Source organism: Hemitrygon akajei, chromosome 8 (assembly GCF_048418815.1).
Source record: "Hemitrygon akajei chromosome 8, sHemAka1.3, whole genome shotgun sequence".
Taxonomy (NCBI): domain Eukaryota; kingdom Metazoa; phylum Chordata; class Chondrichthyes; order Myliobatiformes; family Dasyatidae; genus Hemitrygon; species Hemitrygon akajei.
The window spans coordinates 125,208,001-125,227,011 of NC_133131.1; the positions used below are offsets into that span (position 1 = coordinate 125,208,001).

At 38.7% G+C, this 19,011-nt stretch overlaps 1 protein-coding gene across 1 annotated transcript in view; it reads left to right on the top strand.

The window, feature by feature from the left end:
* LOC140732233 (protein DBF4 homolog A-like) overlaps nucleotides 1-19,011 on the top strand; it is a 78,241-nt gene that overhangs the window by 48,006 nt on the left and 11,224 nt on the right. Inside the window, exon 11 of the mRNA XM_073054559.1 lies at nucleotides 6,254-6,386. Coding sequence (XP_072910660.1) covers nucleotides 6,254-6,386 — 133 coding nt within the window. The remainder of the gene's footprint in view (nucleotides 1-6,253; nucleotides 6,387-19,011) is intronic.

Below are 19,011 nucleotides of genomic sequence, written 5' to 3' on the forward strand. Positions count from 1 at the left end.
TGTTGAAATCCCCCATAACTACTGCGACATTACCTTTGCCACATGCCAATGTTAACTTCCTATTCAACTTGCACCCAATATCCATGCTACTGTTTGGTGGCCTATAGACAACACCCATTAGGGTCCTTTTGCCCTTACCGTTCCTCAATTCTATCCACACAGACTTCACTTCTCCTGATCCTATGTCCCCCCTTGCAAAGGACTGAATCTCATTCCTCACCAACAGGGCCACCCCACCCCCTCTGCCCACATTTCTGTTCCTACGATAGCACGTATACCCTTTTATTCATTTCCGTCTGATCTCCCTGCAGCCATGTCTCCGTTATCCCAACAACATCATAGTTACCCATTCGCACCTGAGCTTCAAGCTCATCCGCTTTATTTCTGACACCGTGCATTCAGATATAGAATTTTTAGCCAATTGCTATAATTGCTGCCAAAGGTGCATCTACTAAATACTGACTTCAAGGGGGGTGAATACTTGTGCAATCAATTATTTTGTGTTTTATATTTGTAATTAATTTAGATCACTTTGTAGAGATCTGTTTCCACTTAGACACAAAAGAGTCTTTTTCTGCTTGATCAATGTCCAAAACAACCAAATTTAATCCACATGTTATAAAACCATATAACATGAAAACTTCCGGGGTGGGGGGGGGGGGGGGGGTGAGTACTTTTTATAGGTAGTAATGCAAAGCTCTCATGATATTTTTAACTTGCATTGTTTAGCTAAGCCCTCTGGGTTTCAACCTAGTGTGTGTCAGGATAAAATCAGAGCACTTGCAGTGAAATGCTGCCATCTGCAGCATATAGTAAAGCCTGTTCAGCCTTGGGCTGCAGGCAGCAATACTGGCATTCTATGTTTGTTGCACCATTCATGTATGAAGCAATTAACATCTTCAGCAAGAGAGAGAGTCTTAACTATTTCCCTTTAGTGATATGACCATCATTAAATCCCATACAGTCAATATCCAGATTGCTTAAAACAATCACATATCAAAAATGTATTTTTTCATTGCCTTTCTTATAGGTCCTCCAAGTGCCTTATAGAGCAATGAAAAAGGACTTGGGTTTGTTTTCTCATTGTGTAACAGGCAGTTGCAAATTATAAGTGAAAAGTTATGAATTGACTATTACCTTCTGAGCAAACTAACCTGATTCCTCTTAAGTTGTCCTGTAAGGCATAAATGCAGAATGCAATGAAATTATGTTTTTTTAATGATTTTTCAGCAATATTGGAAAACGAAGACTGAAATCCAGGACACAGCAGCACATTTAAATAACACCCTTTTCAACTCTAATAAAAACACATGAGTGCACAACAGGGCAAATGAAGTTTAAGTTCAACTTCTGATCATTTGAACTTCTTAGTTGAGTGATGCAGCAATGCATGATATTTAGGGCCTAGTGTTGGGAGATAACTTTAATGTCTCTAGATGACAGTGAATCTCTTTATAACCTGATTACTTACAAGTTAGGAGCAGCAGCAAACCAGTTAGCCCTTGAAATACGTGCAGCCATTTAATATATTCATGGCTGATCTGATTGTAACCTCATCATAACATACAGTATCTATTCATCCATGGTAGCCTCTTACTCTTTTGCAGAACATCTATTCTAAGGCTTTTTTTTTCTTACCTCCCATTTGAGTAAGAATTCAAAAGACTTGGAGGACCTGTGTTATAAGGAAATATTGAACAGGTTAGGACTTTGTTCTTTAGAACATAGAAGACTGAGAGGAGATTTGACAGAGGTATACAAAATTATGAGGGGTATAGATAGGGTAAATGCAAGGAGGCTTTTCCACTAGAGGTCTTGGCTTAAGGGCGAGAGATGAGATATTTAAGGGGAACATGAGGGGAAACTTCTTCACACAGAGGGTCATGAGAGTGTGGAATGAGCTGCCAGCACAAGCTGAGCATGTGAGCTTGATTTCAATATTTAAGAGAGGTTAGGATAGGTACGTGAATGGTAGGGGTATGATAGATAGATAGATACTTTATTCATCCCCATGGGGAAATTCAACATTTTTTCCAATGTCCCATACACTTATTGTAGCAAAACTAATTACATACAATACTTAACTCAGTAAAAATATGATATGCATCTAAAATCACCCTCTCAAAAAGCATTAATAATAGCTTTTAAAAAGTTCTTAAGTAGTTTACTTAAATACATTGAGTCCTAACCCCGGCACTTTAACATATTTTACTCCTGGCGGTTGAATTGTAAAGCCGAATGGCATTGGGGAGTATTGATCTCTTCATCCTGTCTGAGGAGCATTGCATCGATAGCAACCTGTCGCTGAAACTGCTTCTCTGTCTCTGGATGGTGCTATGTAGAGGATGTTCAGGGTTTTCCATAATTGACTGTAGCCTACTCAGCGCCCTTCGCTCAGCTACCGATGTTATACTCTCCAGTACTTTGCCCACGACAGAGCCCCCCAGTGCAGGTCAATGGGAGAAGGCAGTTTAAATGGTTTGGCACAGACTGGATGGGCCAAAGGGCTTGTTTCTGTGCTGTACTTTTCTATGACTCCATGACTCTTCACCCTCTAACAGAGGGGGAAAAAAGCCTCACCTCAATCTTAAATGGGAATCACATATCCTTGAGGAATGATTTCAATATTTCTGGATTCTTTCAAAAGGGGAAACATTCACTCTACATGGGCCCCTCTAGATTTTTTTTTAATCAAGTTTCCTCTCACTCTTAAACACAAGCAGATAACAACTTAGTTTGTTCAACCGTTCCCAACTGACCCATTCCAGATACTAGTCTGATAAATCTTGTTCCAACTCCTAGCAATGCATAATATCCTTCCTTAAGAGAATACATTATTTCTGAAGGTGATGCACCAGATGTTGACTAACCAGTGCCCTTTATAACTGAAGCATAACTTCCTTATCTCACTATCTTCAAAGCTTTTTCCAATATTTTGTTCCATGTGAAGGATATAGTTTCTTCCTACTTGAAACTAGCCTATCTACTATCTTATGATGTTTACAATGTTTTGCCACCGTGAAAACTGATGCACTTGGTTTAAATTATCTACCATGTTCTTCTTTACCGTTATTAATTGCTATGCTTGCTCTCCATTTTCCACTAGCAACCATCTACCTTTCCATGGCCATTTTATTAGGTACACCTGTACACCTGCTTGTTAATGCGAGTATCTAATTATAGACCAGTTAACCTGACCTCAATGGTTGGGATGATGTTGGAGTCAGTTGTTAAGGATGAAGTTATGGAGTGCTTGGTGACACAGGAGAAGATAGGACAAAGTCAGCATCAATTCCTTAATGGAAAATCTTGCCTGACAAACCTGTTGGAATTCTTTGAGGACATTACCTGTAGAATAGATAAAGGGGATACAGTTGATGTTATATATTTAGACTTTCAGAAGGTCTTTGACAAGGTGCCAGACGTGAGGCTGCTTACCAAGTTAAGACCTCATGGCATTACAGGGAAGTTACTGGCGTGGTTAGAGCATTGTCTGATTGGCAGGAGGCAGCGAGTGAGAATAAAAGTATCCTTTTCTGGTCAGCTGCCAGTGACTAGTGGTGTTCCATGAGGATCGGTATTGCAATGTTTATTTTTATGCTGATTTAGCTGATGGAATAGATGGCTTTGTTGCCAAGTTTGCAGATGATACGAAGATTGGTGGAGCAGCAGGTAGTACTGAGGGAACAGATAGGCTGCAGAGGACTTAGACAGATTAGGAGAATGGGTCAGAAAGTGGCAAATGAAATAAAATGTTGGAAAATGCATGGTCATGCACTTTGGTAGTAGAAATAAATGTGCAGACTATTTTCTAAATAGGGAGAAAATCTAAAAATCTGAGATGCAAAGGGCCTTGGGAGTCCTTGTGCAAAACACCCTAAAGGTTAACTTGCAGGTTGAGTCAGTGGTGAAGAAGGCAAATGCAATGTTAGCATTCATTTCAAGAGGTCTAGAATACAAGAGCAGGGATGTGATGCTGATGCTTTACAAAGCACTGGTGAGGCCTCACCTTGAGTATTGTGAACAGTTTTGGGCTCCTCATCTAAGATGTGCTGGCATTGGATAGGGTTCACAAGGTTGATTCTGGGAATGAAAGGGTTATCATATGAGAATGCTTGATAGTTCTGGGACTGTACTGGCTGGAAATGAGAAGGATGAGGGGAGATCTCATTGAAACCTTTTGAATGTTGAAAGGCCTGGACAGAGTAAATGTGGGACGGATGTTTCCCATGGTGGGGGAGTATAGGACAAGAGGGCATATGCTCAGGATAGAGGGGCGTCCATTTAAAACAGAGATGCAGAGGAATTTCTTTAGCCAGAGGTTGGTGAATTTGTGGGATTTATTATCACAGGCAACTGTGGAGTCAGGTCGTTGGGTGTATTTAAGGCAGACATTGATAGGTTCTTGATTGGACACGGCATCAAAGGTTATGGGGAGAAGGCTGAGGAGGGTAAAAAAGGATCAGCCGTTATTGAATGTAGCAGACTCGATGGGCCAGTTCTAATTCTGCTCCTATGTCTTATGGCCTTATGGTCAAATCAGCCAATTATGTGGCAGCAACTTAATGCTTAAAAGCATGCATACATGGTCAAGAGGTTCAGTTGTTGTTCAGACCAAACATCAGAATGAGAAGACGTGATATAAGTGACTTTGATTGTGGAATGATTGTTGGTACCAGATGGGGTGGTTTGAGTATCTCAGAAACTGCTGATCTCCTGGGATTTTCACACATAACAGTCTCTAAGAGTTCACATAGTGTGAAAAACAATAAACATCCATTGAATGGCAGTTCTGTGGGCCAAAACACCTTGTCAATTAGAGAAGTCAGAGGAGAATGGTCAGATTGGTTCAAGACAGGAAGGTGACATGCTACAACAGTGGTATGCAGAAGAACGTGTCTGAATGTAAAACACATCGAACCTTAAAGTAGATGGGCTATAGTAGCAGAAGACCAGAAACATACATTTAGTGGCTACTTTGTTATGTGCAGGGGTACCTAATAAAGTGGCCATTGAGTGTGTATCTAAAAGCTCTTGCTATTTGTTTTGATACTGCTTGCTAGTTTATTCTTATCACCATTTATGTATGCCACTGCCAGGCCTTGACTACACTCTTGATTTTCAATACATTGCAAAAGATTGATTCCTGCTCTCTTACAAATGTATATTTACTTAGAAATGTAGTGTGGAAAAGGGCCTTCTGGCCCTTTGAGGCACTCTGCCAGCAACCACCAATTTAACCTTAACCCAATTATGGGACAATTTACAATGACCAGTTAACATACCTGGTATGTCTTTAGATTGTTGGGAGGAAACCAGAGCATCTGGGAAAAACCTACACATTCCACTGGGAGAACATACAAACTCCTTACGGTGTTGCTGGGATTGATCTCTGAATTTTGGTACCCTGAGCTGCAATAGCGTCATGCCAACTGCTACACTAGCATAGAGCGTGAATAATCTATCAGCAAAAATAATCTATGTTTGAGGTTGTTTGCCACCATAGAAACTGGAGTAACAATGGAACTATAGCCTGTTTCACTGTGGGAATTCAATTTTGGTTTGAATATACAGTAATTGGAAAATTTGTAACATTATTTTAGGGATGATGTAAATATTGAAATAAATTACACACTGTTTTATATTGTACACTTATGCATGTTTTAATATAAACCATAATTCAAAAATATAATATTAAAAATGTTAGAAAGCTAACATAATAGAGAAAAAAGACTCAAATATCTCAGCTGATCATGCACCGTCTTGGGATAGTGAAACGGAGTTCTATTTCAGGTCTATTCTGATGAAAGTTTACCAATCTGAAATATGAACTCTGATACTCTCTGCGCAGGTGCTAACTGATTTTCTGCTTGTTTCTAGCATCTTCTGTTTTCTGTTTTTAATTCAAGCAAAACTCTTGTTACAGTCAGATTCTTTGGGTCTCAGTATATCTAGCCTAAATCATCTTAAGAATAATAAAACCTGCCTTGAAGCGATGAAACTAAACCAAATTAAATAGGATTATAACTTCAAAGTCTGACAAGATGCAGTATGTAAATAAATTAAATGGAATGTGCGTAACCATGTGACATTGTAGATAAAACCCTACAATGTAATTTCTTGAGACAGGTGGAAAATGTGTAGCATTAAACTAATCTGTGGGAAATTTTTAAAAGAATATTTTTAATAGAACACATGACACAAAATTTCTCTCAATCACATTTAGTTCTCTTATTTCATTGTGTACAATCAGAAGTAAAGGCCTCAAAGTGACTTGCAGTGACAGAAATTGCAAAATGGATACAAAAATCATGGAAACTCTAAAAGAGAAGAAAAAGAAAGGTTACTGTGAATGCTGCATGATGAAGTATGAAGATTTAAAAATTGTAAGTATTGCAGTATTTTCAAAATATTTTCATAGCACTTCTAAAAATATTGTCATAAAATGGCATTGGAAGTTTCAATAGTGTCTAATAAATTACTTGGAAAGGGTGAATGGAGAAAGAATAAAATTGTTAACATTGTTAATAAAGAGTATAACATTTGTAAATGTTAAAATTATTGTCAATTAAATCTCTGAAAATGATCTGATATAATAGTAATCGATTACATATTAATAAAGTACCATACTACTTAGTTACAAAAATGACATGCGGAGTGCCACAAAGGTCCATACTAGGGCCTCTTCTGTTGAACGTATACATGCTCCTTTTAGCTCAAATCATGGTAAGCAACAAAATATTTTACCTTAATTATGCTCTGATTTATATAACAGTGTCATCAAGTGACTATGGTCCCACTAAAATCACTGAAAAAACTGCATTGAACAAATCATTGATTGGATGGGCCAAAATTTCCTCCAATTAAACAAAGAGAAAACTGAAATATTTGTTTTCGGTGCCAAAAAAGAACGATTAAAAGTCAGTGCTCATTTAGAATGCCTGTCATTAGAAACCACAAACCAAGCCAGAAACCTTGGTGTTGTGATGGACTCTCAACTTAAATTTTAACTGCCACATTAAGACAATTATAAAGTAAGCCCTCTACCATCTCAAAAAATATAGTGAAACTTGAAGGGCTTGTGTCTCAGCAAGATCTAGAAAAACTTGTCCTTGCATTTATTTTAAGCAGACTTAACTAATGGCATTTTCACAGGTCTCTAGATAAAACAAAAAAATTCCCCGGGCAGCTGCAGCTCATTCAGAACACTACTGCTAGCGTCCTCACTAAGACCAAGAAAGTAGACCATTTCAGTTCAGTTTTCAGATCGCTACACTGGCTTCCTGTGCATCAGAGGATTGACTTTAGAATATTACTACTGGTTTATCGAGCACTGAATGGTCTAGGGCATATCTCTGATCTCTTGCTGCATTATGAACCTTCCCAAGCTCTCAGATTGTCTAGGGTGAGTCTGCTCACCATTCCCAGGATCAAAACTAAACATGGTGAAGCATCTTTCAGTTAAAATGGTCCAGAGGATCTGAAGTCTGCCCCAACTTTACGCTCTTTTAAATCAAGGTTTAAAACTTCTCTTTCGCTGTAGCTTTTAATGAGAATATCCTGCACTCTAACTTCTATTTATCATTTCTATTTTTGTGATTTTATTTTCTTGTATATTGCCTGAAATTTGATATTTGATTATTATATCTTGTTCTTTGTAGAGCACTTTAAATTGTCTTGTGTTTGAAATGTGCTATACAAGTAAACTTGCTTGCTTTCTTGACTTGTTCTGCTTGATACGCTATTTAGATACAAAAGAGAAATACTATGATTAGTTTAAATTTTAATAATACATACTGTTGAAGTTATACTATTAAACTCAGAACGAAACCTCAACCCATCAATAAGTAAAACTTCCAAACCAATAAAGCAATGAAAAATGCCCTTAACTGTCATAAATTATAAGTTATTTTCCTTTTCAATTTGCATAATCCGGCTTCCATCCTGTTGAAACACAGGATTGTACCCCGTCCAGTATTTGGTTAGATCATGGCTACTAGGTGTCTTGATTCAGGATTTGAATAATTTTACCTTGTTCTACCTCAGTGCACTGTTATGATTTGATCTGTGTGAACAGTATGTAAGATAAGCCTTTCACTGTATCTTGGTGCATGTGACAATTTTAAACCAATAAACTACTAAATTGGTAGTTTGCATTGGCTCAGTAGGTTGAAGGGCCTTTTTACTTGTTGTATGTCTCTATGATTCTGCAAGTTCTAAGATCTGTTTAGCGTGGGTACAGGAGCCATAGATTGTACTCAAAAATGTTAGGACGGTAATAAACAAGGAAGGACTTGTCATTTTGTTGTTGCTTTTTGTCATTGCCAGGAAGAGACACTGATGCCAAGTTTTGGTTTAGTTGATTGGCAGAGGATTACTGCTGAGCATTAAGTACTCCCTGTGCATACATCTTACATAAGCCGCCAGCATCCCCATATGGTATGATACGTGCAATGGAGTACCACAATGGATGCTCAGCATTAGAATAGCACTCAAGGCAAAGGCACAAGGGACTGCAGAGTTCCTCCAGCATTTTGAATCTGTTGCTCTGGGTTTCCAATATTGGCAGGATCTCATGTGTTAAAGTCTACAGCTTTTGGAATCTCGTGTGATACATAAATTGCTGGAGGAGCTCAATGGGTCAAGCAACATCCAAAGGGCTGGGGAGGGAGGAATTGTCAACATTTCAAGTGGAAAAACTTCATCAGAAATGAGAGTGGAGAGGGGAGTTGCCAGTATGAAGAGGCGAAGAGGAGTGGTAAGATAGAGGCTAATAGGCAATTGGTGATCAGAGGTGAGGTAAAGGATGCCAAGAGAGGCAGAATTGGGAGACAGAGGCAGATCGATGATAGGTCAAAGCAGACAAAAGTAAAGCCAGGTGAAGATGGAGAAAGCTAGGAGGGTGATAAGTGACTATAGTGCTGAAATCTGATGAGTAAGGAAGATGAGAAGTAGGTGTCATTGCTTATTAACTGGACTCAGGAAAAACATGCACTCGTTTCTTAATCACACTTAATTAACTTGTGCACAAGGAGAACAGCATGGCCCTTGTCACCAAACTGTTCTAAGTTTGAACAAGGAAATGCCATTATTATGGAGAAATTGACTAGTTGGATACAGCTATTGAACAATTGGTAAACTTCTGGATATTTAAATTTGTTATTTGCATAATCAATCACCAATCACATCATGGTAATACAAGTATTAATGGCCAATAGAACCTGAAGCCTATAGGCCAATAGTACTTCAGAATTAGTAAGCTAACTAATGAAAAGTAAATGTCACCCTAGAATCTTTCCTTTGCTTCCTTGTCTTGGTTTGCCAAATGCCTCCAGCCCCATGCTGTGCAAAGGGAAGCGAAGCTCCTCAAAGACCTCACCAATTGCCTCATTTGCTTGGATTAACTGCACACTACTTCTGGGGTGCCTTCAGGGCGATGTTGTGGCACAGTACAATAGATACAATTAAATATTCCCGTTTAAGCATGCTACAGTTGAGAATCACTTCTGCACCCAAGGTCTGTACAGTTAACAAAGTTGTTTTAATGCAGTTGGACAATCTATTGTTGCTTAAAACTGGTGGAAAGAATGCCAATTGTGGAAGTATTTCTTATTGGACTCCTTGAAGGAAACTTGGCTGCCTGTCCGGGCTACATGTGCGTTTTTTTTTAAAAAAAAAAGGGGGGTTTTCTACTCTTACTACTGACTATATTGCTGGCAAAAGTACAGTCTCTAGTAAATAAAATTGACAATCTCAGAGCTAGGACAATGTACCAGATGGATGTTAGGACTGCATACGTCCTCGGAATTACGGAATCCTAGTTAACCCCTTCCATACCGTACACGGAGATTCAGATTAATGGATTCACTATACACCGTCAGGATAGGGCTGTTGAATCTCTCAAAAGCAGAGGTGGAGGTTAATGCCTCAAGATCAATTCCTCTTGGTGCATAAATGTGTCACTGATGTCCTAATTCTGCTCACTAGACTTGGAATATCTTGCAATTAAATGTCGTCTATTTTACCTGCCGCTTGAGGTTGCAGTGATCATTTGGGTGGTGGTGTACATTCCACGTCAGGCCAGTGTCAATCAGGCTCTAGATGATCTGAGCAATGTGATCAACATACATGAAACCATACCCTGATGCCTTCACCATCATTTTGGGGGATTTTAACCAGGTCGTCCTGAAAAAGTCACCAAATAATTATCATCAACAATTTGCTAGTAGTACCAGAGGGAACAATACACTGGATCACTTACACCACCATGCTTATCATGCTTTTCCATGCCTACACATCAGAAAGTCTGATCACCTGGCTGTACTTCTATTCCTTGAGTATAGACAGAGACTGAGGTCTGCAGGACCAGTAGTGAAAACCAAGAAGGTATGGACAAGGGAAGCACAGAACTGCTTTGAATCAGTGGACTGGACTGTATTCAGGGATTCATCTTCGAATCTGGATGAGTATGCTGCAGTTGTTACTGACTTCATTAAAACCTGTGTGGATGAATGTATGCATACAAAAACTTGTTATACGTTCCCAGACCAGGAGGTTCATCGTCTGCTGAGGGCAAGATCTGTAGCATTCAGGTCTGTGCAAGAAAACCAGGTATGACTTGTGGAGGGCTATTTCAAGAGCGGAGTAACCATTCTGAATGAGCTTGGAGACAACCACTGATGTATGTCAACTCTGGTGGGGTTTGTACATTTTACTTGCTACAAAACAAAACCCAATAGCATGAATGGCAGTGATGTTTCACTACCAGACGAGCTCAACGCCTTCTATGCATGCTTTGAAAGGGAGAATGTAACTACAGTTGTGAAGATCCCTGCTGCACCTGGTCACTCTGTGATCTCTGTCTCGGAGGCCAACATCAGGCTGTCTTTCGGGAGGCTGAAGCCTCGCAAAGTGGCAGGCCCTGATGGAGTACCTGGTAAGGCTCTGAAAATTTGTTCAACTAACTGGTGAAAGTATTCAAGGACATTTTCAACCTCTCACTGCTATAGTCGAAAGTTCCCATCTGCTTCAGAAGTGCAACAATTATACCAGTGCCGAAGAAGAGTAGAGTGAGCTGCCTTAATGCCGAATAATGCTCGCATCTACGGTGATGTGAGAGGTTGGTCATGGCTGGAATCAACACCTTTCTCAGAAAGGTCCTGGACCCACTGCAATTTACCTATCGCCAAAATAGGTCTACGGCAGATGCAATCTCAATGGCTCTTCACATGGCCCTAGATCACTTGGACAGTACAAACACCTACGTCCCACAGTCCTAATTGAAAAGCTACAGAACCTGGCCTCTGAACCTCCCAATGCAATTGGATCCTCGACTTCCTAACTGGAAGACCACACTCTGTGCGGATTGGTAATACCTCATCCTTGCCGATGATCAACACTGGTTCACCTCGGGGATATATACTTAGCCCATTGCTCTACTCTCTCTATATTCATGGCTGGACTAGGTATGGATCAAATGGCAAATCTGCTGATGATACAATCTTTGTTGGTAGAATCTCAGATGGGGACGAGAGGGTGTACAGGAGTGAAGTATACCAGTTAGTTGAGTGGTGTCGCAGTAACAATCTTACACTCAACGTCAGTAAGACCGAAGAGCTGATTGTGGACTTAAGGATGGGCAATTCTCATAGAGGGGTCAGAAGTAGAGAGAATGAGCTACTTGAAGTTCCTGGATGTCAAGATCTCTGAGGATCTAACCTTGTCCCAACATATCGATGCAGTTATAAAGGAGGCAAGACAGAGTCTATATTTCTTTAGGAGTTTGAGGAGATTTGGTTTGTCACCTAAAGCGCTGAAAAACTTCTACAGATGTACTGTGGAGAGCATTCTGACAGGTTGTATCACTGTCTGATATGAGGGGGCTACTGCACAGGATTGAAAGGAGCTATAGAAGTTGTTAAATTAGTCAGCTCCATCTTGAGTAGTAGCCTCTGCAGTATCCAAGACATCTTCAAGAAGTGGTGCCTCAGAAAGGTGGTGTCCATTATTAAGGACCTCCATCACCCAGGACGTGCCCTCTTATTTACCGTCAGGAAAGAGATACAGAAGCCTGAAGGCACACACTCAGCGATTCAGAAACAGCTTCCCCTCTGCCATCCAATTCCTAAATGGACATTGAACCCATGAACACCACCTCACTTTTTTAATGTTATTTCTTTTTTTGCACTATTTTTAATTTAACTATTAAATAATTATGTACATATTGTTACGGATTCAAGCAACAATAAATATATGAGTTAGGCAGGGGTTTTTATAACAAATAACATGTTTATTAAACACTGAAAACAAACCCCCCCCCAAAAGTAAACAAATCACTAACGTAACCGGAAATCAGCTGCTGTGCGGCAGCTTCAACAGTTCTTAAAGCAATGAAGCTTAAACAGTTCTTAAAGCGATGTTGCAAAAACAGTTCTTCAAAGTAGTATTGCCAAAAGTTCAAAATGCTCACAGTCCATTTAAGGGAGAGACTTTTTAAGACGATTTAAATTCTCTTTTCCGTCGTGTTGCTTCGGTTCCCAAGATCGAACTTTTTCCCACGAAGAATTTACGAAACGAAACGGCTTAAAGGCACTGACCTTTCTTTCCTTTACAAAACTATTCCCAATCCTTTCTACTATTTCGCAGGGATTAACACGAGAACAGTCAACGAATTCCTTCCGAATAAGGATCAAACAAGGTCGAACCTGTTTCACCGTCGAAATCGATTCTCCTCGATCTTTAACTCCTGAACTCCGATCTTCACTCTCCACTGATTCTCAACTAGCAGTATTGTAGAGAAACTGCTGGCATTGACCTTTTAAACTTTAGGCATTAGATAAAACTTCATCTTTCAACTAAACTGCGTCATAGCATTAAATCATGCAGTGGCATGAAGTCAACATGGCAAATCCAGCCACGAACTGCCCCTCCTCACAGGGAGGGGTCCTCCTTTTATACCCTGTAAAAAAAAACCTGTCGCATGACCTCTACTGGTGGGAAAATGACGTCACTCCACCATCACAAGAGCACTACCTCAAGTCCAGTATAGCTTCAACCCCAGTCACGTGTCACGTGTACGTAACACCTCCCTCCAAAAAAAAATTTTTCCTGTCAAGAACAAAAATTTTAACATTTACAAGAAAAACAAATGTATAAATTTTATAACACACAATATACAATACAGTATCATCATAACATCTTACAACTCACAATACAGTAGGAGTGTTACAATTGTAAAAAAAAACACTCCATAAAAAAATTACATTGTACATTCAACATCGAAATAGACAATCAGCAACCACATTATCTTTACCTTTAATATGAGTTATCACAACATTGTACTCTTGTAACATCAAACTCCAATTTAATAACCTTCTGTTTTTGTTTTTCATCTTACTCAGAAAAATTAACGGATTATGATCAGTGTAAACAATAAGTGGTTTTTGAGTTGTACCAACATATACCTCAAAATATTCTAAAGCTAAAACAAGAGATAACAATTCTTTCTCTATAGTTGAATAGTTTCTTTGATGCTTATTAAATTTCTTAGAAAAGTAAGCTACTGGATGATCAACCTCATCACCCTCATTCCTTTGCATTAATACTGCTCCTGCAGCCTCATCACTAGCATCTACAGCTAATGAAAAAGGTTTTTCAATGTCAGCTGCCTTAAGCACAGGTTGTTGACATATCTTTGTTTTCAATTTTTCAAATGCTTCTTGACAAGGCACTGTCCACACAAACTTCACATTCTTCTGCAAAAGGTTAGTTAATGGAAGGGCAACATTAGCAAAATTCTTACAAAATTTTCGATAATATCCTACCATTCCCAAGAATCTTCTGAGAGTTTTTTTCCCTGTTGGAGTGGGAATCTCTAAAATTGCCCGAACTTTTGCCTGAACAGGAGCTACCTTACTTTGACCCACAACATATCCAAGGTAAGTCACAGTGGCATGTCCAAATTCACTCTTAGCTAAATTAATAGTTAAGTTAGCTTTTGAAAGCCTTTCAAACAATTTCTCCACTGCAAGTTCTTGCTTCCCAAGTATCATTTCCTGTCACTAAATCATCAATATAAGCATCAGTATCTTTCAATCCCTGAATCACAGAGTTAATCATCCTCTGGAAAGTACCTGGGGCATTCTTCATCCCAAATGGAAGAACATTATATTCATATAACCCAGATGGAGTTACAAATGCAGAAATCTCTCTACCTCTGTCCGTTAATGGAACACACCAATACCCTTTCAATAAATCAATCTTTGTAAGGAACTTTGTTTTTCCAACTTTATCTACACAATCATCTACTCTAGGAATTGGATATGCATCTGATTTCGTTACAGCATTCACCTTCCTATAGTCCATACAAAACCTAATACTACCATCTGGTTTTGGCACCATTACACATGGTGAACTCCAATTCGAGTTAGAATGTCTAATAATATTATTCTCTAACATATATTTAATTTCTTTCTCAGTAAGTTCACATTTTTTTATGTTCATCCTATATGGGTGTTGTTTAATAGGTTTGGCATCTCCAACATCTACATCATGTGAAGCTATAGTCGTCCTTCTCGGAACATCTGGAAACAAATCCTTATATTTAAAAATTAATTCCTTCATCTGTTGTTTCTGCTCTAGCTGTAAATGTGCTAATTTCTCATCAATATTTTCCAGAATGGTTGAATTTGGTAACCTAACAGAAACAACGTTGGATTTAGAATGAAATTCAGATGAATCATCTATCATATTCCTAGTTAAATCAAACTCATTCTCACTAACCACAACAGTCACAGTATCAGATTGTTTCTCATAATATGGTTTTATCATATTTATATGGCAAAGTTGTGTTGACCTTCTACGATCTTAACTAGAGTTAAGATTGGATCAGCCATGATCTTGTTGAATGGCGGAGCAGGCTTGAGGGGCCGATTGGCCTACTCCTGCTCCTATCTCTTATGTTCTTATGATCTGGAGTTTTTATCACATAATCCACATCATTGATTTTAGACACAATTTCATAAGGACCATGAAATCTAGCTTGTAAAGGATTTGTCTGCACTGGGAAAAGAACCAACACCTTATCTCCAGACTTAAACATCCTCATCCTAGCTTCTTTATCATACCAAGTTTTCATTTTCTCCTGAGCCAGTTTTAAATTTTCCTTGGCTAAGCTACAAGCTTTATGTAACCTGTCCTTAAATTTCAAAACATAGTCCAACAAATTAGTGTGTATTTCCTTACTAATCCACTGTTCTTTTAATAAAGCTAAAGGTCCTCTAACTCTATGCCCAAACCCAAGTTCAAATGGACTAAAACCTAAAGATTCCTGTACCGATTCCCTTACTGCAAATAAAAGTAAGTTTATACCCTCATCCCAATCATTCTCATTTTCCACACAATATGTCCTAATCATATTCTTGAGGGTAGAATGAAACCTCTCCAAGGCACCTTGCGATTCTGGATGGTATGCAGATGAAGTGATTTGCTTAGCTCCCAATTTATAAACTACCTGTTGAAACAATCCAGACATAAAATTACTGCCTTGATCAGTTTGTATTTCCTTAGGTAATCCAAAATAAGTAAAGAATTTTATAAGGGCCTTTGTCACAGTTTTAGCTTTTATATTCCTAAGTGGTACTGCCTTTGGAAACCTAGACGAAGTACACATGATAGTCAACAAATACTGATAACCAGTTTTTGTCTTTGGTAATGGACCAACACAATCTACAATAACTTTAGAAAACGGTTCACCAAATGCTGGAATAGGTTGTAATGGAGCTACTGGTGTAACTTGATTTGGTTTACCCACAATTTGACAAGTATGGCACGTTTTACAAAACATTGCCACATCTTTTCTTAGACCAGGCCAGTAAAAATGTTTTAAAATCTTGTCCACAGTTTTCCTTACCCCTTGATGTCCACCTAAAGGCACACTATGAGCTAAAGTCAAAATCTCATTTCGATAAACTTTAGGGACAACTACCTGATAAACAACATTCCATTCCTCACTTGCAGGAATTGTAGGTGACCTCCACTTCCTCATCAACACTCCCTTTTCCAAGTAATATCCTACTGGCACCTTCTCAATTTCACTATCTAGTAGAGCTTGTTCCCTTAATTTTATAATCTCAGGGTCTCTATTCTGCTCTGCTATCATCTCCTTCCGAGACAGAGATAAATCTTCATAGTCAGACTTACTCCAAGAATCTTGTTCAAACAACGAAGGTAAGAAAGTCTCTGACACATTCTCAAAACTCGAATCCTGAGTTGAACAGTCATGAGTAACAACCTCATTCTGCGCATCAATCTTATTAGCCATAGCTCTAGTCACAACACAGGAAAAATCTGTGTTAGAATTCATCTCTGGTTCCTTAGACTCCATTGTCAAATGCACTTCAGGAAAAACTTGTCCACCTGCCAAGTCATTACCTAACAATAAAGAAATACCCTTCACAGGTAAGCTATGCTGTAATCCTACCTTAACAAATCCTGTAACTAACCCTGACTTTAAATTTACTTTATGCAAATGTACAGGCATAAAATCACTCCCAACACCTCTTATATAATTTACCTCACCAGAATCAGACTCTTCATTAAACTTCAATACACTGTCTAACACCAGTGATTGAGAAGCTCCAGTATCCCTAAGGATTTTTATTGGCACCAGAGTAGATCCTTCTTTCAAGGATACAAAAACCTTCAGTTATAAAATGATCATATCCCTTTTTAACTTGGTCAGACTCTAACAAAACCTCATTTGTGTTTATCAAACCCTGTAATTTTACAGGTGCTTCAGTATGTTGCACACAAGCATCTAGAACTGCTTCCTTCTCTTTCTTTTTCAATCTGAAACAGTTAGCTATTACATGGCCAGGTTTCTTACAATAGTTACAAATAAGGCCAAACTGTCTTTCCTTCACAGGTTTTCCTTCCTCCTTACCTTTCTCATTAACTTCTGATTTAATTTCTGATTTACCTTGAGTCTCCATGTTACTTTTCCTCTTAAAAATTCTGCCCTGAGGAAATTTATTCTTATGGATTAAAACATACTCATCAGCTAATCTAGCACAGTCCTGCAATTTATCAGTATCCCTCTCATTTAAGTAGGTCCTTACTTCAACAGGAATGCTTCTTTTAAATTCCTCCATTAAAATCAGCTCTTTCAATGTATCATGGTCCTCATTTACATTTTTAGAAGAAACCCATCTCTCAAAACACACAGCTTTATCATAGGCAAATTCCACATGTCTTTTCCACAGACTTCTTCAAACTTCTGAATCTTTCTCTATACGCGTCTGGGACTAATTCGTATGCTTTTAGAATATGCATTTTCACAATATCATAATCAAGTGCTTGCGCAGCGGTTAAAGCTGTATAAACTTGTTGTGCTTTGCCTTTGATTACACTCTGTAACAACACTGACCATTTATCTTTCGGCCACTCTGACATCCGAGCAATAGTTTCAAAATGTTGGAAATATCTTTCCACTTCTGTTTCACTAAATGGAGGGACCAATTTAATTTCTTGACTAGCAACAAACGGCTTTTTAGAACCAGAAGACTGATTCCCAGATCTTAATTCCGTCATTGCATATTCAAATTCCCTTTTTTTCTGATCAGCTTCTAACCTACAATGCTCCAACTTCATTTGCTCGATTTGCAACTGCAGCTCCAGATTACTTATTGGAAACGACTCTAAAGTCGATTCATCAAAAACACCCGAATCCACATAGTGTGACGCGATTTTCCTCTGTATTACAGCCTTTGATGTAGTCTTCAAAATACCTTTAAGTTGCAATCTACTAGCTATCTCAGATACCTCAGTTTTTTTCGCCTTCGCTAACAACTCCGCGCCTGGCGAAACCAGAAACTCATCAATATCCATTGTTGCTGAATACCACTCACAAGCCAATCAAACAAAAGAATCGAGCATTCCCCGTTTCCAAAACACCGACTCAAAAGTTAACAAGCATTTAAACACAAATGATCCAATCCCGGACGAGCCCCCATATTTATGTTACGGATTCAAGCAACAATAAATATATGAGTTAGGCAGGGGTTTTTATAACAAATAACATGTTTATTAAACACTGAAAACAAACCCCCCCAAAAGTAAACAAATCACTAACGTAACCGGAAATCAGCTGCTATGCGGCAGCTTCAACAGTTCTTAAAGCAATGAAGCTTAAACAGTTCTTAAAGCGATGTTGCAAAAACAGTTCTTCAAAGTAGTATTGCCAAAAGTTCAAAATGCTCACAGTCCATTTAAGGGAGAGACTTTTTAAGACGATTTAAATTCTCTTTTCCGTCGTGTTGCTTCGGTTCCCAAGATCGAACTTTTTCCCACGAAGAATTTACGAAATGAAACGGCTTAAAGGCACTGACCTTTCCTTTACAGAACTATTCCCAATTCTTTCTGCTATTTCACAGGGATTAACACGAGAACAGTCAACGAATTCCTTCCGAATAAGGATCAAACAAGGTCGAACCTGTTTCACTGTCGAAATCGATTCTCCTCGATCTTTAACTCCCGAACTCCGATCTTCACTCTCCACTGATTCTCAACTAGCAGTATTGTAGAGAAACTGCTGGCATTGACCTTTTAAACTTTAGGCATTAGATAAAACTTCATCTTTCAACTAAACTGCGTCATAGCATTAAATCACACAGTGGCATGAAGTCAACATGGCAAATCCAGCCACGAACTGCCCCTCCTCACAGGGAGGGGTCCTCCTTTTATACCCTGTAAAAAAAAACCTGTCGCATGACCTCTACTGGTGGGAAAATGACGTCACTCCACCATCACAAGAGCACTACCTCAAGTCCAGTATAGCTTCAACCCCAATCACGTGTCACGTGTACGTAACAATATACTTACTGTACAGTAATTGACTTTTTTTCTATATTATCATGTATTGCATTGTACTGCTGCCACTAAGTTAATAAATTTAATGACATATGCTGGTGATAATAAACCTGATTCTGATTCTGACAGTACCTGCAAACTATC